At 41.1% G+C, this 27,066-nt stretch overlaps 1 protein-coding gene across 2 annotated transcripts in view; it reads left to right on the top strand.

Moving 5' to 3' along the window:
- Positions 1–27,066, top strand: part of sno (strawberry notch) — a 468,152-nt gene that overhangs the window by 255,248 nt on the left and 185,838 nt on the right. For both annotated transcript variants that reach the window (XM_071695604.1, XM_071695603.1), the window contains 3 exons: positions 4,696–4,849; positions 5,240–5,374; positions 24,584–24,731. In XM_071695604.1, the coding sequence (XP_071551705.1) occupies positions 4,696–4,849; positions 5,240–5,374; positions 24,584–24,731 (437 nt within the window). The remainder of the gene's footprint in view (positions 1–4,695; positions 4,850–5,239; positions 5,375–24,583; positions 24,732–27,066) is intronic.

The following is a 27,066-nucleotide window of genomic DNA, read 5'->3' as shown; positions in this document are numbered from 1 at the left end:
GATTGACTTCCGCTTCCATGGTTCCATCCGCTGCCAGATCCACTCCCAGATATCTAAAGCACTTTACTTCCTCCAGTTTTTCTCCATTCAAACTTACCTCCCAATTGACTTGACCCTCAACCCTACTGTACCTAATATTATTACCTTGCTCTTATTCACATTTACTCTTAACTTTCTTCTTTCACACACTTTACCAAACTCAGTCACCAGCTTCTGCAGTTTCTCACTTGAATCAGCCATCAGTGCTGTATCATCAACGAACAACAACTGACTCACTTCCCAAGCTCTCTCATCCCCAACAGACTGCATGCTTGCCCCTCTTTCCAAAACTCTTGCATTCACCTCCCTAACAACCCCATCCATAAACAAATTGAACAACCATGGAGACATCACACACCCCTGCCGCAGACCTACATTCACTGAGAACCAATCACTTTCCTCTCTTCCTACACGTACACATGCCTTACATCCCCGATAAAAACTTTTCACTGCTTCTAACAACTTGCCTCCCACACCATATATTCTTAATACCTTCCACAGAGCATCTCTATCAACTCTATCATATGCCTTCTCCAGATCCATAAATTCTACGTACAAATCCATTTGCTTTTCTAAGTATTTCTCACATACATTCTTCAAAGCAAACACCTGATCCACACATCCTCTAACACTTCTGAAACCACACTGCTCTTCCCCAATCTGATGCTCTGTACATGCCTTCACCCTCTCAATCAATACCCTCCCATATAATTTCCCAGGAATACTCAACAAACTTATACCTCTGTAATTTGAGCACTCACTCTTATCCCCTTTGCCTTTGTACAATGGCACTATGCAAGCATTCTGCCAATCCTCAGGCACCTCACCATGGATCATACATACATTCCGTATGTATACTTATGTATATTTCTCTTTTTAAACTAGGTATTCCCAATCACCAGTCCTTTTTCAGCACATAAATCTACAAGCTCTTCACTGTTTCCATTTACAACACTGAACACCCCATGTACACCAATTATTCCCTCAACTGCCACATTACTCACCTTTGCATTCAAATCACCCATCACTATAACCTGGTCTCGTGCATCAAAACTACTAACACACTCACTCAGCTGCTCCCAAAACACTTGCCTCTCATGATCTTTCTTCTCATACCCAGGTACATATACACTAATTATCACCCATCTCTCTCCATCCAGTTTCAGTTTTACCCATATCAATCTAGAGTTTACTTTCTTACACTCTATCACACTCCCACCGCTCCTTTTTCAGGAGTAGTGCTACTCCTTCCCTTGCTCTTGCCCTTTTACTAACCATTGACTTTACTCCCAAGACATTCCCAAACCACTCTTCCCCTTTACACTTGAGCTTCGTTTCACTCAGAGCCAAAACATCCAGGTTCCTTTCCACAAACATACATATCTTTCCTTTTTTCTCATCTTGGTTACATCCACACACATTTAGACACCCCAATCTGAGCCTTCGAGGAGGATGAGCACTCCCTGCATGACTCCTTCTTCTGTTTCCCCTTTTAGGATATGCACTGCATGCTGAATATTTCCCAGTTCATATGCTTGAAAGCTATTCTGATGTTTTCAAGCTGACAGTTTGTCTCCTTAACTATTCTAATGCTTACTGTCAGTTCCTTCTAATACACAGAATCCTGAAGCTCACTATTCATATTGAGGCCTTCATTTGCTTTTTCATATTGTCATTACCTTTTCTTGGACTGAATTTCATCAGCCAAGTATTGACCCAGCTTTGTTGTTTGTTCAGGTCTCCCTGTAATTACAACAGATGCAATGAAAGTGTCCTTGCTTTCGACATCCCTCATGACCATTGCATCATCTGTAGACATGTTCATGTATGAGGCTGTTCCTTCAGTCAAGTCATTTACACAAATGAATAAGGGTAATGATGCCAGAACAGCATGTCATATATATCCATTTGAAGAAGTTTCCTTTAACATTTGTCCCAATTATTCCTTTCCACTAAGACAATCTTTTAACCTTTGAAGGGGTTTCCCTCCTATTCCTTCTTGGTCATCTGGCTTCTTAATCAGCCTCCCATGCAGTACATTGTTAAATGTTATTTGGCAGTCCATATAGAAACAGTCCACCTAGCTTTTCCTTTTGTCTATGACTGAGTCCATTTTCATATGAAACTTGGAGGTTTATTACTCATGAACTTCTTTCCCTAAAACCATGCTGTTTCTTGGTTAGGTAATTTCTCCTCCCTTTAAAACCATCCACTTCATGTCTAATAGTCTTTTCCAGGACCTTACTCACCAATCTTATGAGTGAGATCATTCTGTAATTGAGTGCCTTATTCCTGGACTCCTATCATGTAGAGAGATATCATGTTTTCTCTTTTCCGTTCCACTGGTACTTGCTTCTTTCCAATGACATCTTGAATAGTATTAGAAGTGAAGTAAGTCCATACCAAACAAAACAAAATTAATGAATACACAAAGATCATAAGCCAGGTAAGTACTAATAATGGAATAGTGAAACCTTGGAAGATGATAAAGGTTAGTACGTAAAAGCTTGTAAATGAGAACTCTATAATCATAGCACATTACATTAGGGAGTACAACAACGTATTGACGTGACAGAAACTTCATTGAATCAGAAAGTTAAAGATCAAGGAAGCTTAAGCATGGAGAATTTGAAATTTTCAGAGCATATAGAGCATAAATCGAATAAGGGGCTGGAAGGAAGGCAGATACTGTTGATGAGTCAATAAAAGTTAAGTGACTGTGAGCTTTCCAGCCATAATGATGATGATCATGATATAGTACAGATTACTAAAATCTAAGTGAACACTTCTGGTCATATTGGAGGCACATGCATCTTCAAACCAAGCCTCAACTGTTTATTCATATTGGATGCAAATGTGTAGCCACAAAGAAATACTTGCCAAAGATTGATTCATTAGTTTGTTCATGCAAGATTTAGAGTGTAGATGCTCCGAGACCTCATGCACCATAGTGTGGATGGAGCCTTTCCTCTTACCCTTGAGGTGAAAGAAGTGTGTCAGGTGTCAGCCACACATAAATGTTTATGATGATTATCAATTTTTGATGCTGTTGTTTTGGTTGTACACTGCCTTTTTTTTACGTGCTTTAATTTGTAGTTTTTTTTTTTTTTTTTTTTTTTTTTTTTTGTAATATACACTCCTAATAGTAAACTTTTATCATCGACACACTGAGTTTGTTGAGATGTTTTCATCTTGTGAGGCTTTTTTTTTTTTTTTACCTAAACTGATAAGTATGTGATACTGCAGTATATGCATCGAATGGTAAAGCTTTGAAAATCGCCTTTTCAACAAGTTTGTGGAGATGCATAGTACCAATAACACTTAAATGCTTATGGCTATACTGTTTATATCTTTGATGCCTGTTCCCAATTGGAACCCCCTCAAGGGGATGGTCATGGCAATAATGAACTCTACTGCCACTTTTTAGGCCTTAGTGCTTCACCCTTAACAGACCTCTGACAGAGGGCAACTCGAGCACAATGTTTGCAGATGCTCCTACCTAATTTTTCACTGCAGATGCTCCTACCTAATGTTCCAACTGACTAGTTCTATGTAATGCTTGTGACATAAATTTTTGGTTTTTACATGGGTGTTTTACATATATTATTTTAACAACATTTGTTCATAAATGGTTGTTTTATAACATTATATTCACCAAATGATAAATCTTATAATGTCACCATTATTACATGTTTTTTAGGGTCACCTCAGTGTATTATATATTTTGTGGGTAAAGTAAAAGTTTGAGGTGGGGGAGGGAGGGCTGTGAACATAGGTTTTTGAAGTGTGAAGCAGGTGTAAACTTTTTATTTTTATATTATTGTTGGTTTGTTGTGGAGGAAGTTGGATTAGAAGGGTATAGTGTTGTTGCAAAGAATTGAGTGTCAGGCATGAGTTTGTATTTAAAGTATTTTTGTGTTTTTTTGCAGGTGATGAGTGTATATGGTTAGGCTTCCTGTTAGTATATCATGGGTAATACTGTTTACTTTTTATTGAGGTGCAAAATGTCAGAAATACTCATTCTGTGGATCCTTATTTTTGATTGTAGTGTATGATCAAAGAGGATTTCACCAGCAGAAATTCACTCACAATAGAAAAGGAGAAGGATCTTCAGTGGCAAGCTTTGAATAGGTACTCAGTCATTCCATCAGTGGGACTTGAAGTCACATGTAAGCTTTCAGAGATTTAACAGTATAGAGTTGTCCATTGGATGAAATCAACTACAGCAAAGGAGAGGTTACTTATGACAGGCATAAGGATGTCCCATTGTGTATTGCACTTCTTTGATGGTCTTTAGATTACATGAAAAGCCATAAACAGGGCATTTGCATCGGCAGTTTGGAACTGAGGCACATTTGGCAAAGAGTAACATTTGTTTTGACAGTGATGGGTGTATCCTTTTTGTCAAATGAAAAAGTTATAACTTTTCTCTCCATCATTTTTTATTTTCTTCATCCTACTTTGTCATGATCCAATAATATCATTTTCATCCATAAATAATTTCTGTAAATATTGATCTCTAGTAGTTTTCTGGTGTGAATCTTAGGCATGCCTGAGGTAACATTTGGGTTTTTTATTACAGGCATATACTTATAATTGAATTCTTAAATTTTTCATAGCTAACTTTCTTTCAAAATTTGATTTGTATTTTTATAGGGGTGTAGGTGCCATGGAAATTGTGGCTATGGACATGAAACTTCGTGGAATGTACATTGCCCGTCAATTAAGTTTCCATGGAGTAAGTTTTAGAATAGAAGAAGTCCCTTTAGATGAAGATTTCAAGCATATATATGATGAATCTGTGAAATTGGTAAGTAGGATTTGAATATTTCATCATGCTGTTATGACTTTAGTACTTGAGTAACAGATTACTGGTTGTAGTAACCATTATTTTTACTGATAATTATCTTAAGGACTTGAGTAACAGATTACTGATAGTAGTAACCAAATTCATTCTCTTAGATTTAAGGAAAATCTAGCAATATATAGCTGTAAAATATTTTCAGAAAATAGATTTTAGTACAGGTGGAGACATAATGAAGGGTCACATTTTGAAAAATTAATCATAAGAGAAATGCTCTGAGTGCTTAGATGATCATGGACTGTGTTATTGATTGAAATATTTACTTAGATAACAAAAAAGTCAAATGCAGTCATATTTTATTTTGTGAATACCTGTTGTTTTTATTTCTCCTGACAGTGGGTAGATGCACGACAAAAATTCCAGGAAGCATCAGAGCTGATTAATGCAGAGAAAGGAATGAAGAAATCTATGTGGGGACAGTTTTGGTCCTCACATCAGCGTTTCTTCAAGTACTTGTGTATAGCTTCAAAGGTATGATGTTGTTCGGAGTGTTGTCTGTCAATGTCAGAATTACTTAGGATTCTGCTGGTATCTGATATATAGAGTACATGAACTTAAACAAGGGTCTTGATGTTACTCAGAACTTCTTTAGAGGGTCATTTCCTCTCCTAAGGCTCATGCAGCTCAAGGCTGTGTTATTTCCAATAGCAGGGAAATGATAGATTCTTTTGGAGTGAGAAGTGTTTTGACGATACTGTACTGTGATATGCTAGTCCACCTCCTTGAGGGAGTCCCATTTAGAACAGGTTTTATAGATTTAGATAAATAGATAGATAGATAGACTATACTTTCAGTGATAAAGTATTGCCACAAGGATGGGTGTGTTGGAAATGAAATCCTTGAGGAGAATATGTGGTGTGTGATAATTTGATTAAGTAATGAAATGTGTGGTTGAGAGAGCTCAAGATGATGTGCTAAAATGATTTGGACATATTTTGAAAATGAGTGAGGAAGATTGACAAAGAGGATATATATATGTCAGAAGTGAAGGAAACAAAGAGAGCAGGGAGACCGAACTGGAGATGGAAGGATGGAGTGAAAAAGATTGTGAGCATTTGGGCCTGGATGAGCAAAAGGAAGAAAGGCATGCTTGTAGTATACAGGGGTCGACATGCTGTCAATGGACTGAACAAGGGCTTGTAAAGTGTCCAGGTTAAACCATAGAAAGATCTGTGGGGCTTGGTTATGGATAGGGAACTGTAGTTTTCTCACCCCAAGTCTTGTTTGCCCTCTTTTTCAACCCATGCACTTTTCTCTTGGCCTTTTGCAGCTTTCTCTTATACATCTCTCAATAATTTGCATTCCTCTCTTTTAAGTACCACCCAAATGCCTCACTTTTCTCTTTCACTAGCAACTGTACTTCTTCATCCCACCAATCACTACCCTTTTTATTCTGCCCCCGTCCCACCTTTTGCATGCCACATGCATCTTTTGCACATGCCTTCATTGCCTCCCTGAATACCTCCCATTCCTTGCCCACTTCCCTAACTTCATTTGCTCAACTTCTGCCATGTTATACTCAATCTCTCATGGTACTTCTTCCCACAAGTCTCCTTTCCAAGTTCACTTGCTGTTACCACTCTTCTCCCTGACATTGTCTCCTCTTTTTTGAAAACCTCTACAAATTTTCACCCTCGCTTCCACAAGATAGTGATTAGACATCCCACCACCTGCCCCTCTCAGCACATTTACTTTCAAAAGTCTATTTTTTATACTATCAATTAACTTGTGGAAGGTCTTAAGAATATATAGTGCGGGAGGAAAGTTGCAAGAAGCAGTAAGAATCTTATATCAAGGGTTAAGGTATTTGTACAGGTAGGAATAGAGGAGAGTGAATGGTTCCAAGTGAAGGTTGGTCTGCGGTAGGGGTGTGTGATGTCTCCATGGGTGTTAAATTTTTTGGGGGTAGGGTGGTGAAGAAGGTAATTGTGAGTGTCATGGAAAGAGGGGTGAATTTGTAGTCAGTAGGGGATGTGAGGGCTTAGGAAGTGATTCAGTTGTTGTTTGCTGATTATATTGAGCTAATGTTAGATTCAAGTGTGACTCTGCGGAATTGGTGACTGACTTAAGAATGGCCTGAACGTACAGGAGGGCGAAAGGCATGTATGGAATAAGTGAATTGGAACAATGTGGTTTACTGGGGTCAACATGCTGTCAATGGACTGTACCAGGGTATGTGAAACGTCTGAGGTAAACCATGAAAAAGATTGTGGGTTGTGGAAAGGGAGCTATGATTTTGTGATATTATACAAGACAGCTTGTGTATGGATGTAAGCGAATGTGACCTTTCTTCATTTGTTCCCTGATGCTATCTTTTTGATGCAGGGGTTGGCGATCAAGTGCGGGAGAGAAGAGGGGACTGTATATGTTATCATTTGTTTCTTTTATTTCATTTATGCTGTTTCCTGTGGGGTGTTTTGCCATTGGAAATGGAGGACAGCAAGCAAGTATGAGTATGTACATGTGATTATATGTATGTTTATATATTATACTTTGTCACTGTCTCCCGCGTTAGTGAGGTAGCGCAAGGAGACAGACGAAAGAATGGCCCACCCACCCCCATACACATGTACATACATACACGTCCACACACGCACCTATACATACCTATACAACTCAGCGTACACATATACACACACAGACATACACATGTACACACATGTACATGATTCATAGTCTGCCCTTTTTCATTCCCATCGCCACCCCGCCACACATGAAATAACCCCCTCCCCCACATGTGTGCGAGGTAGCGCTAGGAAAAGACAACAAAGGCCACATTCGTTCACACTCAGTCTCTAGCTGTCATGTATAATGCACCAAAACCAAACCTCCCTTTCCACATCCAGGCCCCACAAAACTTTCCATGGTTTACCCCAGATGCTTCACATGCCCTGGTTCAATCCATTGACAGCACATTGACCCCGATATACCACATCGTTCCAATTCAGTCTATTCCTTGCATGCCTTTCACCCTCATGCATGTTCAGGTCCCGATCACTCAAAATCTTTTTCACTCCATCTTTCCACCTCCAATTTGGTCTCCCACTTCTCCTCGTTCCCTCCACCTCTGACACATATATCCTCTTTGTCAACCTTTCCTCACTCATTCTCTTCATATGTTAATGTTCTCGACTTCCACACATTCTTCAAGGCTCCCAGGATTTTCGCCCCCTCCCCCACCCTATGATCCACTTCCGCTTCCATGGTTCCATCTGCTGCCAGATCCACTCTCAGATATCTAAGACACTTTCTTCCTCCAGTTTTGCTCCATTCAAACTTACCTCCCAATTGACTTGACCCTCAACCCTACTGTACCTGATAACCTTGCTCTTATTCACATTTACTCTTAACTTTCCTCTTTCATACACTTTACCAAACTCAGTCACCAGCTTCTGCAGTTTCTCACATGAATCAGCCACCAGCGCTGTATCATCAGCGAACAACAACTGACTCACTTCCCAAGCTCTCTCATCCCCAACAGACTTCATACTTGCCCCTCTTTCCAAAACTCTTGCATATATATATATATATATATATATATATATATATATATATATATATATATATATATATATATATATATATACATATATATATATATATATATATATATATATATATATATATATATATATATATATATATATATATATATATATATATATATATATACCTGTGGAAGGTATTAAGAATATATGGTGTGGGAGGCAAGTTGTTAGAAGCAGTGAAAAGTTTTTATCTAGGATGTAAGGCATGTGTACGTGTAGGAAGAGAGGAAAGTGATTGGTTCTCAGTGAATGTAGGTTTGCGGCAGGGGTGTGTGATGTCCCCATGGTTCTTTAATTTGTTTATGGATGGGGTTGTTAGGGAGGTGAATGCAAGAGTTTTGGAAAGAGGGGCAAGTATGAAGTCTGTTGTGGATGAGAGAGCTTGGGAAGTGAGCCAGTTGTTGTTCGCTGATGATACAGTGCTGGTGGCTGATTCATGTGAGAAACTGCAGAAGCTGGTGGCTGAGTTTGGTAAAGTGTGTGAATAGTGGAATAGTGGTTCCAACAATGTTGTATGGTTGCGAGGCGTGGACTATGGATAGAGTTTTGCGCAGGAGGATGGATGTGCTGGAAATGAGATGTTTGAGGACAATGTGTGGTGTGAGGTGGTTTGATCGAATAAGTAACGTAAGGGTAAGAGAGATGTGTGGAAATAAAAAGAGCGTGGTTGAGAGAGCAGAATAGGGTGTTTTGAAATGGTTTGGGCACATGGAGAGAATGAGTGAGGAAAGATTGATCAAGAGGATATATGTGTCGGAGGTGGAGGGAACGAGGAGAAGTGGGAGACCAAATTGGAGGTGGAAAGATGGAGTGAAAAAGATTTTGTGTGATCGGGGCCTGAACATGCAGGAGGGTGAAAGGAGGGCAAGGAATAGAATGAATTGGATTGATGTGGTATACCGAGGTTGACGTGCTGTCAGTGGATTGAATCAGGGCATGTGAAGCGTCTAGGGTAAACCATGGAAAGCTGTGTAGGTATGTATATTTGCGTGTGTGGACGTATGTATATACATGTGTATGGGATAGGTTGGGCCATTTCTTTCGTCTGTTTCCTTGCGCTACCTCGCAAACGCGGGAGACAGCGAAAAAAAAATATATATATTTTTATTTTTTTTTTATTATACTTTGTCGCTGTCTCCCGCGTTTGCGAGGTAGCGCAAGGAAACAGACGAAAGAAATGGCCCAACCCCCCCCCCATACACATGTATATACATACGTCCACACACGCAAATATACATACCTACACAGCTTTCCATGGTTTACCCCAGACGTTTCACATGCCCTGCTTCAATCCACTGACAGCACGTCAACCCCGGTATACCACATCGCTCCAATTCACTCTATTCCTTGCGCTCCTTTCACCCTCCTGCATGCTCAGGCCCCGATCACACAAAATCTTTTTCACTCCATCTTTCCACCTCCAATTTGGTCTCCCTCTTCTCCTTGTTCCCTCCACCTCCGACACATATATCCTCTTGGTCAATCTTTCCTCACTCATCCTCTCCATGTGCCCAAACCACTTCAAAACACCCTCTTCTGCTCTCTCAACCACGCTCTTTTTATTTCCACACATCTCTCTTACCCTTACGTTACTCACTCGATCAAACCACCTCACACCACACATTGTCCTCAAACATCTCATTTCCAGCACATCCATCCTCCTGCGCACAACTCTATCCATAGCCCACGCCTCGCAACCATACAACATTGTTGGAACCACTATTCCTTCAAACATACCCATTTTTGCTTTCCGAGATAATGTTCTCGACTTCCACACATTCTTCAAGGCCCCCAGGATTTTCGCCCCCTCCCCCACCCTATGATCCACTTCCGCTTCCATGGTTCCATCCGCTGCCAGATCCACTCCCAGATATCTAAAACACTTTACTTCCTCCAGTTTTTCTCCATTCAAACTTACCTCCCAATTGACTTGACCCTCAACCCTACTGTACCTAATAACCTTGCTCTTATTCACATTTACTCTTAACTTTCTTCTTTCACACACTTTACCAAACTCAGCCACCAGCTTCTGCAGTTTCTCACATGAATCAGCTGTATCATCAGCGAACAACAACTGGCTCACTTCCCAAGCTCTCTCATCCACAACAGACTTCATACTTGCCCCTCTTTCCAAAACTCTTGCATTCACCTCCCTAACAACCCCATCCATAAACAAATTAAACAACCATGGGGACATCACACACCCGTGCTGCAAACCTACATTCATATATATAATATTTTTTTTTCATACTATTCGCCATTTCCCACGTTACCGAGGTAGCATTAAGAACTGAGGACTGGGCCTTAGAGGGAATATTCTCACCTGGCTCCATTCTCTGTTCCTTCTTTTGGAAAATTAAAAAAAACAAGACGGGAGGATTTCCAGCCCCTCGCTTCCTCCCCTTTTAGTCGCCTTCTACGACACGCAGGGAATACGTGGGAAGTATTCTTTCTCCCCTATCACCAGGGATATGTTTTTTATTCTTATTTATTTATTTTGCTTTGTCGCTGTCTCCCGCATTTGCGAGGTAGCACAAGGAAACAGATGAAAGAAATGGCCCAACCCACCCCCATACACATGTATATACACACACGTCCACACATGCAAATATACATACCCATACATCTCAATGTACACACATATATACACACACAGACACATACATATATACACATGCACACAATTCACACTGTCTACCTTTATTCATTCCCATCGTCACCTCGCCACACATGGCATAACATCCCCCTCCCCCTTCATGTGTGCGAGGTAGCACTAGGAAAAGACAACAAAGGCCCCATTCGTTCACACTTAGTCTCTAGCTGTCATGCAATAATGCCCGAAACCACAGCTCCCTTTCCACATCCAGGCCCCACAGAACTTTCCATGATTTACCCCAGACGCTTCACATGCCCTCATTCAATCCATTGACAGCACGTCGACCCCGGTATACCACATCCATCCACTTCACTCTATTCCTTGCCCACCTTTCACCCTCCTGCATGCTCAGGCCCCGATCACTCAAAATCTTTCTCACTCCATCTTTCCACCTCCAATTTGGTCTCCCACTTCTCCTCGTTCCCTCCACCTCCAACACATATATCCTCTTGGTCAATCTTTCCTCACTCATTCTCTCCATGTGACCAAACCATTTCAAAACATCCTCTTCTGCTCTCTCAACCACACAATTTTTATTTCCACACATCTCTCTTACCCTTACATTACTTACTCGATCAAACCACCTCACACCACATATTGTTCTCAAACATCTCATTTCCAGCACATCCACCCTCCTGCGAACAACTCTATCCATAGCCCACACCTCGCAACCATACAACATTGTTGGAACCACTATTCCTTCAAACATACCCATTTTTGCTTTCGGAGATAATGTTCTCGACTTCCACACATTCTTCAAGGCTCCCAGGATTTTCGACCCCTCCCCCACCCTATGATTCACTTCCTCTTCCATGGTTCCATCCGCTGCCAGATACACTCCCAGATATCTAAGACACTTTACTTCCTCCAGTTTTTCTCCATTCAGACTTACCTCCCAATTGACTTGACCCTCAACCCTACTGTACCTAATAAGCTTGCTCTTATTCACATTTACTCTTAACTTTCTTCTTTCACACACTTTACCAAACTCAGTCACCAGCTTCTGCAGTTTCTCACATGAATCAGCCACCAGTGCTGTATCATCAGCGAACAACAGCTGACTCACTTCCCAAGCTATCTCATCCCCAACAGACTTCATACTTGCCCCTCTTTCCAAAACTCTTGCATTCACCTCCCTGACAACCCCATCCATAAATGAATTAAACAACCATGGAGACATCACACACCCCTGCCACAAACCTACATTCACTGAGAACCAATCACTTTCCTCTCTTCCTACACGTACACATGCCTTACATCCTCGATAAAAACTTTCCACTGCTTCTAACAACTTGAATCCCACACCATATATTCTTAGTACCTTCCACAGAGCATCTCTATCAACTCTATCATATGCCTTTTCCAGATCCATAAATGCTACATACAAATCCATTTGCTTTTCTAAGTATTTCTCACATACATTCTTCAAAGCAAACACCTGATCCACACATTCTCTACCACTTCTGAAACCACACTGCTTTTCCCCAATCTGATGTTATGTACATGCCTTCACCATTTCAACTAATACCCTCCCATATAATTTCCCGGGAATACTCAACAAACTTATACCTCTGTAATTTGAGCACTCACTCATATCTACTTTGCCCTTGTACAAGGGCACTATGCATGCATTCCGCCAATCCTCAGGCACCTCACCATGAATCATACATACATTAAATAACCTTACCAACCAGTTAACAATACAGTTACCCCCTTTTTTGATAAATTCCACTGCAATACCATCCAAACCCACTGCCTTTCCGGCTTTCATCTTCCGCAAAGCTTTTACAACCTCTTCTCTGTTTACCAAATCATTTTCCCTAACCCTCTCACTTTGCACACCACCTCGACCAAAACACCCTATATCTGCCACTCTATCATCAAACACATTCAACAAAACTTCAAAGTACTCACTCCATCTCCTTCTCACATCACCACTTCTTGTTATCACCTCCCCATTAGCCCCCTTCACTGAAGTTCCCTTTTGTTCCCTTTTTTTACGCACTTTATTTACCTCCTTCCAGAGCATCTTTTTATTCTCCCTAAAATTTAATGATACTCTCTCACCCCAACTCTCATTTGCCCTCTTTTTTACCTCTTGCACCTTTCTCTTGACCTGCTGTCTATTTCTTTTATACATCTCCCACTCATTTGCATTTTTTCCTGCAAAAATCGTCCAAATGCCTCTCTCTTCTCTTTCACTAATAATCTTACTTCTTCATCCCACCACTTACTACCCTCTCTAATCACCCCACCTCCCAAGCTTCTCATGCCACAAGCATCTTTTGCGCAAGCCATCACTGCTTCCTTAAATACATCCCTAAATACATTCCTCCCCCACTCCCCTTACCTCCTTTGTTCTCACCTTTTTCCATTCTGTACTAAGTCTCTCCTGGTACTTCCTCACACAAGTCTCCTTCCCAAGCTCACTTACTCTCACCACTCTCTTCACCCCAACATTCACTTTCCTTTTCTGAAAACCCATACAAATCTTCACCTTCGCCTCCACAAGATAATGATCAGACATCCCTCCAGTTGCACCTCTCAGAACATTAACATCCAAAAGTTACTCTCACGCGCCTGTCAATTTGCACGTAATCCAATAATGCTCTCTGGCCATCTCTCCTACTTACATACATATACCTATGTATATCTTGCTTTTTAAACCAGGTATTCCCAATCACCAGTCCTTTTTCAGCACATAAATCTACAAGCTCTTCACCATTTCCATTTACAACACTGAACACCCCATGTATACCAATTATTCCCTCAACTGCCACATTACTCACCTTTGCATTCAAATCATCCATCACTATAACCCGGTCTTGTGCATCAAAACCACTAACCCACTCATTCAGCTGCTTCCAAAACACTTGCCTCTCATGATCTTTCTTCTCATGCCCAGGTGCATATGCACCAATAATCACCAATCTCTCTCCATCAACTTTCAGTTTTACTCATATTAATCTAGAATTTACTTTCTTACACTCTATCACATACTCCCACCATTCCTGTTTCAGGAGTAGTGCTACTCCTTCCCTTGCTCTTGTCCTCTCACTAACCCCTGAGTTTACTCCCAAGACATTCCCAAACCACTCTTCCCCTTTACCCTTAAGCTTCGTTTCACTCAGAGCCAAAACATCCAGGTTCCTTTCCTCAAACATACTACCTATCTCTCCTTTTTTCTCATCTTGGTTACATCCACACACATTTAGACACCCCAATTTGAGCGTACGAGGAGGATGAGCACTCCCCGCATGACTCCTTCTTCTGTTTCCCATTTTAGAAAGTGTCGTAGAAGGCGATGAGAGGGGATGGGAGCGGGGGGGCAGAAATCCTCCCCTCGTATTTTAACTTTCTAAAATGGGAAATATATATATATGTATGTATATATATATATATATATATATATATATATATATATATATATATATATATATATATATATATATATATATATATATTCTTTTCTTTCAAACTATTCGCCATTTCCCGCATTAGCGAGGTAGCGTTAAGAACAGAGGACTGGGCCTTTGAGGGAATACCCTCACCTGGCCCAATTCTCTGTTCCTTCTTTTGGAAAAAAAAAAGAAAAAAAAAAAAAATATATATATATATATATATATTTTTTTTTTTTTTTTTATACTTTGTCGCTGTCTCCCGCGCTTGCGAGGTAGCGCAAGGAAACAGACGAAAGAAATGGGCCAACCCCCCCAATACACATGTATATACATACGTCCACACACGCAAATATACATACCTACACAGCTTTCCATAGCTTACCCCAGACGCTTCACATGCCTTGATTCAATCCACTGACAGCACGTCAACCCCGGTATACCACATCGCTCCAATTCACTCTATTCCTTGCCCTCCTTTCACCCTCCTGCATGTTCAGGCCCCGATCACACAAAATCTTTTTCACTCCATCTTTCCACCTCCAATTTGGTCTCCCTCTTCTCCTTGCTCCCTCCACCTCCGACACATATATCCTCTTGGTCAATCTTACCTCACTCATCCTCTCCATGTGCCCAAACCACTTCAAAACACCCTCTTCTGCTCTCTCAACCACGCTCTTTTTATTTCCACACATCTCTCTTACCCTTACGTTACTCACTCAATCAAACCACCTCACACCACACATTGTCCTCAAACATCTCATTTCCAGCACATCCATCCTCCTGCGCACAACTCTATCCATAGCCCACGCCTCGCAACCATACAACATTGTTGGAACCACTATTCCTTCAAACATACCCATTTTTGCTTTCCGAGATAATGTTCTCGACTTCCACACATTCTTCAAGGCCCCCAGAATTTTCGCCCCCTCCCCCACCCTATGATCCACTCCCGCTTCCATGGTTCCATCCGCTGCCAGATCCACTCCCAGATATCTAAAACACTTCACTTCCTCCAGTTTTTCTCCATTCAAACTCACCTCCCAATTGACTTGACCCTCAACCCTACTGTACCTAATAACCTTGCTCTTATTCACATTTACTCTTAACTTTCTTCTTCCACACACTTTACCAAACTCAGTCACCAGCTTCTGCAGTTTCTCACATGAATCAGCCACCAGTGCTGTATCATCAGCGAAGAACAACTGACTCACTTCCCAAGCTCTCTCATCCCCAACAGACTTCATACTTGCCCCTCTTTCCAAAACTCTTGCATTTACCTCCCTAACAACCCCATCCATAAACAAATTAAACAACCATGGAGACATCACACACCCCTGCCGCAAACCTACATTCACTGAGAACCAATCACTTTCCTCTCTTCCTACACGTACACATGCCTTACATCCTCGATAAAAACTTTTCACTGCTTCTAACAACTTGCCTCCCACACCATATATTCTTAATACCTTCCACAGAGCATCTCTATCAACTGTATCATAGGCCTTCTCCAGATCCATAAATGCTACATACAAATCCATTTGCTTTTCTAAGTATTTCTCACATACATTCTTCAAAGCAAACACCTGATCCACACATCCTCTACCACTTCTGAAACCACACTGCTCTTCCCCAATCTGATGCTCTGTACATGCCTTCACCCTCTCAATCAATACCCTCCCATATAATTTACCAGGAATACTCAACAAACTTATACCTCTGTAATTTGAGCACTCACTCTTATCCCCTTTGCCTTTGTACAATGGCACTATGCACGCATTCCGCCAATCCTCAGGCACCTCACCATGAGTCATACATACATTAAATAACCTTACCAACCAGTCAACAATACAGTCACCCCCTTTTTTAATAAATTCCACTGCAATACCATCCAAACCTGCTGCCTTGCCGGCTTTCATCTTCCGCAAAGCTTTCACTACCTCTTCTCTGTTTACCAAATCATTTTCCCTAACCCTCTCACTTTGCACACCACCTCGACCAAAACACCCTATATCTGCCACTCTATCATCAAACACATTCAACAAACCTTCAAAATACTTACTCCATCTCCTTCTCACATCACCACTACTTGTTATCACCTCCCCATTTGCGCCCTTCACTGAAGTTCCCATTTGCTCCCTTGTCTTACGCACTTTATTTACCTCCTATATATTTTTTTTTTTGCCGCTGTCTCCTGCGTTTGCGAGGTAGCGCAAGGAAACAGACGAAAGAAATGGCCCAACCCACCCCCATACACATGTATATACATACGTCCACACACGCAAATATACATACCTACACAGCTTTCCATGGTTTACCCCAGACGCTTCACATGCCTTGATTCAATCCACTGACAGCACGTCAAACCCGGTATACCACATCGCTCCAATTCACTCTATTCCTTGCCCTCCTTTCACCCTCCTGCGTGTTCAGGCCCCGATCACACAAAATCTTTTTCACTCCATCTTTCCACCTCCAATTTGGTCTCCCTCTTCTCCTCATTCCCTCCACCTCCGACACATATATCCTCTTGGTCAATCTTTCCTCACTCATTCTCTCCATGTGCCCAAACCATTTCAAAACACCCTCTTCTGCTCTCTCAACCACGCTCTTTTTATTTCCACACATCTCTCTTACCCTTACGTTACTTACTCGATCAAACCACCTCACACCACACATTGTCCTCAAACATCTCATTTCCAACACATCCATCCTCCTGCGCACAACTCTATCCATAGCCCACGCCTCGCAACCATACAACATTGTTGGAACCACTATTCCTTCAAACATACCCATTTTTGCTTTCCGAGATAATGTTCTCGACTTCCACACATTCTTCAAGGCTCCCAGAAATTTCGCCCCCTCCCCCACCCTATGATCCACTTCCGCTTCCATGGTTCCATCCGCTGCCAGATCCACTCCCAGATATCTAAAACACTTCACTTCCTCCAGTTTTTCTCCATTCAAACTCACCTCCCAATTGACTTGACCCTCAACCCTATATATATATATATATATATATATATATATATATATATATATATATATATTCCCTGGGGATTGGGGAGAAAGAATACTTCCCATGTATTCCCTGCGTGTCGTAGAAGGCGACTAAAAGGGGAGGGAGCAGGGGGCTGGAAATCCTCCCCTCTCAATGTATACATATATATATACATACAGAGACATATACATATATACAAATGTACATAATTCATACTCTCTGCCTTTATTCATTCCCATCGCCACCTCACCACACATGGAATAACAACCCCCTCCCCCCACATGTGTGTGAGGTGGCGCTAGGAAAGACAACAAAGGAAACATTCGTTTACACTCAGTCTCAAGCTGTCATGTAATAATGCACCGAAACCACAGCTCCCTTTCCACATCCAGGCCCCACAGAACTTTCCATGGTTTACCCCAGACGCTTCACATGCCCTGCTTCAATCCATTGACAGCACGTTGACCCCGGTATGCCACATCGTTCCAGTTCACTCTATTCCTTGCACGCCTTTCAACCTCCTGCATGTTCAGGCCCCGATCACTCAAAATCTTTTTCACTCCATCTTTCCACATCCAATTTGGTCTCCCACTTTTCCTCGTCCCCTGCACCTTTGACACATATATCCTCTTGGTCAATCTTTCCTCACTCATTCTCTCCATGTGACCAAACCATTTCAAAACACCCTCTTTTGCTCTGTCAACCACACTTTTTTGTTACCACACATCTCTCTTACCCTATTATTACTTACTCGATCAAACCACCTCACACCACATATTAACCTCAAACATCTCATTTCCAGCACATCCACCCTCCTGTGCACAACTCTATCCATAGCCCACACCTCGCAACCAATCAACATTTTTGGAACCAGTATTCCTTTAAACATAACCATTTTTGCTTTCCAAGATAATGTTCTCGACTTCCACACATTCTTCAAGGCTCCCAGAATTTTTGCCCCCTCCCTCACCCTATGATTCACTTCTGCTTCCATGGTTCCATCCGCTGCCAAATCCACTCCCAGATATCTAAAACATTTTACTTCCTCCAGTTTTTCTCCATTCATACTTAACTCCCAATTGACTTGACCCTCAACCCTACTGTACCTAATAAACTTGCTCTTATTCACATTTACTCTCAACTTTCTTCTTTCACACACTTTTCCAAACTCAATCACAAGCTTCTGCAGTTTCTCACATGAATCAGCCATCAGTGCTGTATCATCAGCGAATAACAACTGACTCACTTCCCAAGCTCTCTCATCCACAACAGACTGCATACTTGGCCATCTTTCCAAAGCTCTTGCATTCACCTCCCTAACAACCCCATCCATAAACAAATTAAACAACCATGGAGACATCACACACCCCTGCCGCATACCTACATTTACTGGAAACCTATCACCTTCCCCTCTTCCTACACGTACACATGCCTTACATCCTCGATAAAAACTTCTCACTGCTTCTAACAACTTGCCTCCCACACCATATATTCTTAATACCTTCCACAGAGCATCTCTATGAACTCTTATCATATGCCTTCTCCAGATCCATAAATGCTACATACAAATCCATTTGCTTTTCTAAGTATTTCTCACATACATTCTTCAAAGCAAACACCTGATCCACACATCCTCTACCACTTCTGAAACCACACTGCTCTTCCCCAATCTGATGCTCTGTACATGCCTTCACCCTCTCAATCAATACCCTCCCATATAATTTACCAGGAATACTCAACAAACTTATACCTCTGTAATTTGAGCACTCACTCTTATCCCCTCTGCCTTTGTACAATGGCACTATGCACGCATTCTGCCAATCCTCAGGCACCTCACCATGAGTCATACATACATTAAATAACCTTACCAACCAGTCAACAATACAGTCATCCCCTTTTTTAATAAATTCCACTGCAATACCATCCAAACCTGCTGCCTTGCTGGCTTTCATCTTCCGCAAAGCTTTTACTACCTCTTCTCTGTTTACCAAATCATTCTTCCTAACCCCTCTCACTTTGCACACCTCCTCGACCAAAACACCCTATATCTGTTACTCTATCATCAAACACATTCAACAAGTCTTCAAAATACTCACTCCATCGCCTTCTCACATCACCACTACTTGTTATCACCTCCCCATTAACCCCCTTCATTGAAGTTCCCATTTGTTCCCTTGTCTTACGCACTTTATTTACCTCCTTCCAAAACATCTTTTTATTCTCCCTAAAATTTAATGATACTCTCTCACCCCAACTCTCATTTGCCCTCTTTTTCACCTCTTGCACCTTTCCCTTTACCTCCTGCCTCTTTCTTTTATACATCTCCCTGTAATTTGCATTATTTCCTTGCAAAAATTGCCCAAATGCTGCAAAAATTGCCCAAATGCCTCTCTCTTCTCTTTCACTAATAATCTTACCTCTTCATCCCACCACTCACTACACTTTCTAATCTGCCCACCTCCCACGTTTCTCATGCCACAAGCATCTTTTGCGCATGCCATCACTGCTTCCCTAAATACATCCCATTCCTCCCCCACTCCCCTTACCTCCTTTGTTCTCACCTTTTTCCATTCTGTACTCAGTCTCTCCTGGTACTTCCTCACACAAGTCTCCTTCCCAATTTCACTTGCTCTCACCACTCTCTTCACCCCACATTCTCTCTTCTTTTCTGGAAACCTCTACAAATCTTCACCTTCACCTCCACAAGATAATGATCAGACATCCCTCTAGTTGCACCTCTCAGCACATTAACGTCCAAAAGTCTTTCTCGTGCGCCTATCAATTAACACGTAATCCAGTAACACTCTCTGGCCATCTCTCCTACTTATATATATATATATTTTTTTTTTTTTTTTTTTATACTTTGTCGCTGTCTCCCGCGTTTGCGAGGTAGCGCAAGGAAACAGACGAAAGAAATGGCCCAACCCCCCCCCCATACACATGTATATACATACGTCCACACACGCAAATATACATACCTACACAGCTTTCCATGGTTTACCCCAGACGCTTCACATGCCTTGATTCAATCCACTGACAGCACGTCAACCCCGGTATACCACATCGCTCCAATTCACTCTATTCCTTGCCCTCTTTCACCCTCCTGCATGTTCAGGCCCTGATCACACAAAATCTTTTTCACTCCATCTTTCCACCTCCAATTTGGTCTCCCTCTTCTCCTTGCTCCCTCCACCTCCGACACATATATCCTCTTGGTCAATCTTTCCTCACTCATCCTCTCCATGTGCCCAAACCACTTCAAAACACCCTCTTCTGCTCTCTCAACCACGCTCTTTTTATTTCCACACATCTCTCTTACCCTTACGTTACTCACTCGATCAAACCACCTCACACTACACATTGTCCTCAAACATCTCATTTCCAGCACATCCATCCTCCTGCGCACAACTCTATCCATAGCCCACGCCTCGCAACCATACAACATTGTTGGAACCACTATTCCTTCAAACATACCCATTTTTGCTTTCCGAGATAATGTTCTCGACTTCCACACATTCTTCAAGGCCCCCAGAATTTTCGCCCCCTCCCCCACCCTATGATCCACTTCCGCTTCCATGGTTCCATCCACTGCCAGATCCACTCCCAGATATCTAAAACACTTCACTTCCTCCAGTTTTTCTCCATTCAAACTCACCTCCCAATTGACTTGACCCTCAACCCTACTGTACCTAATAACCTTGCTCTTATTCACATTTACTCTTAACTTTCTTCTTCCACACACTTTACCAAACTCAGTCACCAGCTTCTGCAGTTTCTCACATGAATCAGCCACCAGCGCTGTATCATCAGCGAACAACAACTGACTCACTTCCCAAGCTCTCTCATCCCCAACAGACTTCATACTTGCCCCTCTTTCTAAAACTCTTGCATTTACCTCCCTAACATATAACATATAACATATAATTATATAAATTTCTCTTTTTAAACAGGTATTCCCAATCACCAGTCCTTTTTCAGCACATAAATCTACAAGCTCTTCACCATTTCCATTTACAACACTGAACACCCCATGTATACCAATTATTCCCTCAACTGCCACATTACTCACCTTTGCATTCAAATCACCCATCAGTATAACTCGGTCTCGTGCATCAGAACCACTAACACACTCATTCAGCTGCTCCCAAAACACTTACCTCTCATGATCTTTCTTCTCATGCCCAGGTGCATATGCGCCAATAATCACCCATCTCTCTCCATCCACTTTCAGTTTTACCCATATCAATCTAGAGTTTACTTTCTTACACCCTTATCATATACTCCCACCACTCCTGTTTCAGGAGTAGTGAGTGCTACTCCTTCCCTTGCTCTTGTCCTCTAACTAACTCCTGACTTTACTCCCAAGACATCCATAAACCACTGTTCCCCTTTACCCTTAAGCTTCGTTTCACTTAGAGCCAAAACATCCAGGTTCCTCTCCTGAAAAATATATATATATATATATATATATATATATATATATATATATATATATATATATATATATATATATATATATATATATATGTATATTATCCCTGGGGATAGGGGAGAAAGAATACTTCCCACGTATTCCCTGCGTGTCGTAGAAGGCGACTAAAAGGGGAGGGAGTGGGTGGCTGGAAATCCTCCCCTCTCGTTTTTTTTTAATTTTCCAAAAGAAGGAACAGAGAAGGGGGCCAGGTGAGGATTTTCCCTCTAAGGCCCAGTTCTCTGTTCTTAACGCTACCTCGCAAATGTGGGAAATGGCGAATAGTATGAAAAAAAAAAAATATATATATATATATATATATATATATATATATATATATATATATATATATATATATATATATATATATATATATATATATATATATATATATATATCTTTTCTTTCTTTCATACTATTCGCCATTTCCCGCATTAGCGAGGTAGCGTTAAGAACAGAGGACTGGGCCTTTGAGAGATTATCCTCACTTGGCCCCCTTCTCTGTTCCTTCTTTTGGGGGGGGGGGAAAAAAAAAAAAAAAAAAAAAAAAATGAGGGGAGGATTTCCAGCCACCCGCTCCCTTCCCTTTTAGTCGCCTTCTACGACACGCAGGGAATACGTGGGAAGTATTCTTTCTCCCCTATCCCCAGGGATAATATATATATATATATATATATATATATATATATATATATATATATATATATATATATATATATATATATATATATATATATATATATATATATATATATATATATATATATATATATATATATATATATATATATATATATATATATCTTTACTGAGTTTGGTAAAGTGTGTGAAAGAAGAAAGTTAAGAGTAAATGTGAATAAGAGCAAGGTTATTAGGTACAGTAGGCTTGATGGTCAAGTCAATTGGGAGATAAGTTTGAATGGAGAAAAACTGGAGGAAGTAAAGTGTTTTAGATATCTGGGAGTGGATCTGGCAGCGGATGGAACCATGGAAGCGGAATTGGATCATTGGGTGGGGGAGGGGGCGAAAATCCTGGGAGCCTTGAAGAATGTGTGGAAGTCGAGAACATTATCTCGGAAAGCAAAAATGGGTATGTTTGAAGGAATTATGGTTCCAACAATGTTGTATGGTTGCGAGGCGTGGGCTATGGATAGAGTTGTGCGCAGGAGGATGGATGTGCTGGAAATGAGATGTTTGAGGACGATGTGTGATGTGAGGTGATTTGATCGAGTAAGTAACGTAAGGGTAAGAGAGATGTGTGGGAATAAAAAGAGCGTGGTTGAGAGAGCAGAAGAGGGTGTTTTGAAATGGTTTGGTTACATGGAGAGAATGAGCGAGGAAAGATTGACCAAGAGGATATATGTGTCAGAGGTGGAGGGAAAAAAAGGAGAGGGGAGGATTTCCAGCACCCTGCTCCCTCCCCTTTTAGTCACCTTCTACGACATGCAGGGAGTACGTGAGAAGTATTCTTTCTTCCCTATCCCCAGGGATAATGTGTATATGTATGTATGTATGTATGTATGCACGCATGTACACACGCACACACGTATGTTGTCTCTGGGGATAGGGGAGAAAGAATACTTTCCATCACTGCCTGCGTGTCGTAAAAGAGGATGGAGGTGTGGGCGGGAAATCCTCCCCTCTCTTTTTAATTTTCCAAAAGAAGGAACAGAGAAGGGGGCCAAGGAGGCTATTTCCTCTAAGGCTCAGTCCTATGTCCTTAGCCCTAATTTGCTAATGCGGAAAATGACATACGCATGAGAAATTGTATATATACATATGTATATGTACGTGTATGTGCATTGATGTATATGAGTGTATGAGGAGATGTGTGTTTCTTTGTCAGAATCCTCGATCTACCTCAGTAATGCACGAATGCAAATATGGAGAAAATAATAGATATGTAGTATTAAACTGACAATTTTAGTGGTTGAATACTTTGGTGAAGACATTTGTTTTACTGTTGATTTGTATGTATGTCAAGGAGGCATCACTTGTTTGGAAATCAATTGCCTTTCCATCTTAATCTTAAACACCATCCCTTAAGACTAAACTAAGACCACACCTCCCAGACAAACATGAGTCATACTTTCATGCCTGTGCTCTGGACCTCACCCATCCTACATTGATACAAACACTGATTCATTACATTGCCATACCCTTCATGCCCTTGAAATAAGACCCCAATAATGAAAGTGAATACTCACTGCTCAGATGCTCCACATTCTCCCACCATAGATTCACACACAGCATCGCTAAATTGTATGACCTTTTGTTTGAGTCTTCCCTGGTGGATATGGCCAGCTTCTTGAATGCAGTGGGAGTTTCATAAAGATAGAAGAGACTTCTGAGTTAGGAAGTAATTTAGAAAATTATCTATGTATATCTTAGTTACCTGTTTCCAGGTGGAACTCCCTCAAGGGGTTGGCCACAGCACTAGAGTCCATAACTAGTGAACTTGAGTTCTGCTTCTTTGCCTTTTGTGCCTAACTCTTAACCAGTCACCAGCAGATGGCTGCTCTAGTGCAGTGTTTGCAGAGGCTTGAAGAAGAATATGCATTTACACATTATGGTTTGTATGAAATTAATAACTGATTTTACTTCAGGTGGACCATGCTGTGAGATTAGCTCGTGAGGCAGTGAAAACAAACAGGTGTGTAGTAATTGGGTTACAATCCACTGGTGAAGCACGCACATTAGAACAACTGGAAAAAGATGATGGGGAGCTCTCAGACTTTGTCTCAACAGCAAAAGGTGGGTATTATAGCTCTCTTATATTCATTGAATTCTATTTTTGTAATGTTCTAATCTCTTTTCTTGCCTGACTTTTGACTTACCATTTCATTGAATTATTAACTCACTTGAGGAGGAAAGATTGACAAAGAGGATATGTGTGTCAGAGGTGAAGGGAATGAGAATTGGGAGACCAAATTGGAGGTGGAGAATGGAGTGAAAAAGATTTTGAGCTATCGGGGCCTGAACATACAGGATGGTGAAAGGCGTGCAAGGAATAGATTGAACTGGAACGATGTGGTATACTGGGGTAGACACGCTGTCTTTGGATTGAATCAGGGCATGTGAAGCGTCTGGGGTAAACCATGGAAAGTTTTGTTGGGCCTGGATGGGGAAAGGGAGCTGTGGTTTCGGTGCATTACACATGACAGCTAGAGACTGAGTTGGAATGAATGTGGCCTTTGTTATCTTTTCCTAGCGTTACCTTACGTGCACGTGGGGGGAGTGGGGTGTCATTTCATGTGTGGCAGAGTGGCGGCAGGAATGGATGAAGGCAGCATGTATAAGATGTTTGAGGACAATATGTGGTGTGAGGTGGTTTGATCGAGTAAGTAATATAAGGGTAAGAGAGATGTGTGGTAATAAAAAGAGTGTGGTTGAGAGAGCAGAAGAGGGTGTTTTGAAATGGTTTGGTCACATGGTGAGAATGAGTAAGGAAAGATTGACCAAGGGGATATATGTGTCAGAGGTGGAGGGAACGAGGAGAAGTGGGAGACCAAATTGGAGGTGGAAAGATGGAGTGAAAAAGATTTTGAGTGATTGGAGCCTGAACACGCAGGAGGGTGAAAGGAATGCAAGGAATAGAGTGAATTGGATCGATGTGGTATACTGGGGTTGACGTGCTGTCAGTGGATTGAATCAGGGCATGTGAAGCGTTTGGGGTAAACCATGGAAAGCTGTGTAGGTATGTATATTTGCATGTGTGGACGTATGTATATACATGTGTATGGGGGTGGGTTGGGCCATTTCTTTCGTCTGTTTCCTTGCGCTACCTCGCAAACGTGGGAGACAGCGACAAAGCAAAAGAAAAAAAAAAACTCACTTCATACATAATTTAATAATGTCATCTTATAATCTTTCTTACTTAACCATGTAACCCAGGTATTCTTAATCACGAGTCCTTTTTCAGGATACAGCACAAACTGCTCGCTGTTCTTATTATAGTATTGGTGCATTTCTTACATTTGCATTTAAATCACCTATCAGTAATACCTGATCTTTTGCTTCAAAACTGCTGAGATGCTCACTCATGTGCTCACAATACACTTGCCTCTCATCTTTCATGTCAGTACATAAGCGTTAATGATTACTCATATCTCGCAGTCGTCTTATCTTAATGAATGAGATGTTTTTTCAATAGCCAACTTCTACGTGATTAGAAAATGAAAAAATAGAAATTGACAATTATTTCAGCCTTTTGGTAACTTAGTGTTAGATAGCCATCGCAACCCTTCCTGATTAAGTGGTTAGGTGCCAGACAATATGAGGGCTTGGCCAGTCTTTTTTTTTTTTTTTTTTTTACTTTTCAGCTTTTATGTTGTTTTGGTAGCTCAGCATAGTAGACCTGAGTACCCACTGATGTGTCATCTTCAGACTCTTTCATTGTCACCCTAATTAACAATTGAATCCAAGTCCTCTCATTTAATGAGTAGATCTTAGACCTCTTAGTACATCAGGAGAACAGTATTCCTTCACTCCTGTTATAACTTTCTGAGGGCAAGTAAGGGTTGAATTGATCCTTGGGTGAGCTGCCAGATGCACGCATTAAGACATTTACATTGAAAATCTGGCTGGAACAAGGCTTACATAGATTTGTGGGTGATTTTTTTTTCACCTTTTATGAGATCCTGTTGTATCATGATTCCTCATCCAAGTGTTGATGGGAATATTTTCAAAGTGCATGCTGTAATGTAAGTAATTGTAATTTATTTAGTTGAATTTGAAGATCATGCAAAGAAAAGTTGATATATTTTGCAGTTTACAAAACTCAAGGTTTTCACTGGCCCACACCTTGTTTAAGCATGAATTATAGAGCCTCTGTTGTGTTTCAGATATAATCTAAATCTTTTTGATTATCTTTGGTTTGACCATAATATCCTTACTAATACAGAGGGCTGTTTACCAAAAATATATGATTGCCATCAAAAGGTGAAACAGTCATTAATGCAAATATTTTTTCTGCTTTTGTGTTTTGGGTAGGGGAGAAAGAATTTTGCCTCTGTATTCCCTGTGTGTCGTGGAAGGCAACCAGAAGGGGCTAGAAACCCTTCCCTTCCTGTATTTCAGTTTTTAAAAG

Source organism: Panulirus ornatus, chromosome 58 (genome assembly GCF_036320965.1).
Source record: "Panulirus ornatus isolate Po-2019 chromosome 58, ASM3632096v1, whole genome shotgun sequence".
Classification (NCBI taxonomy): domain Eukaryota; kingdom Metazoa; phylum Arthropoda; class Malacostraca; order Decapoda; family Palinuridae; genus Panulirus; species Panulirus ornatus.
This window is presented reverse-complemented; position numbering and strand designations above follow the sequence as displayed.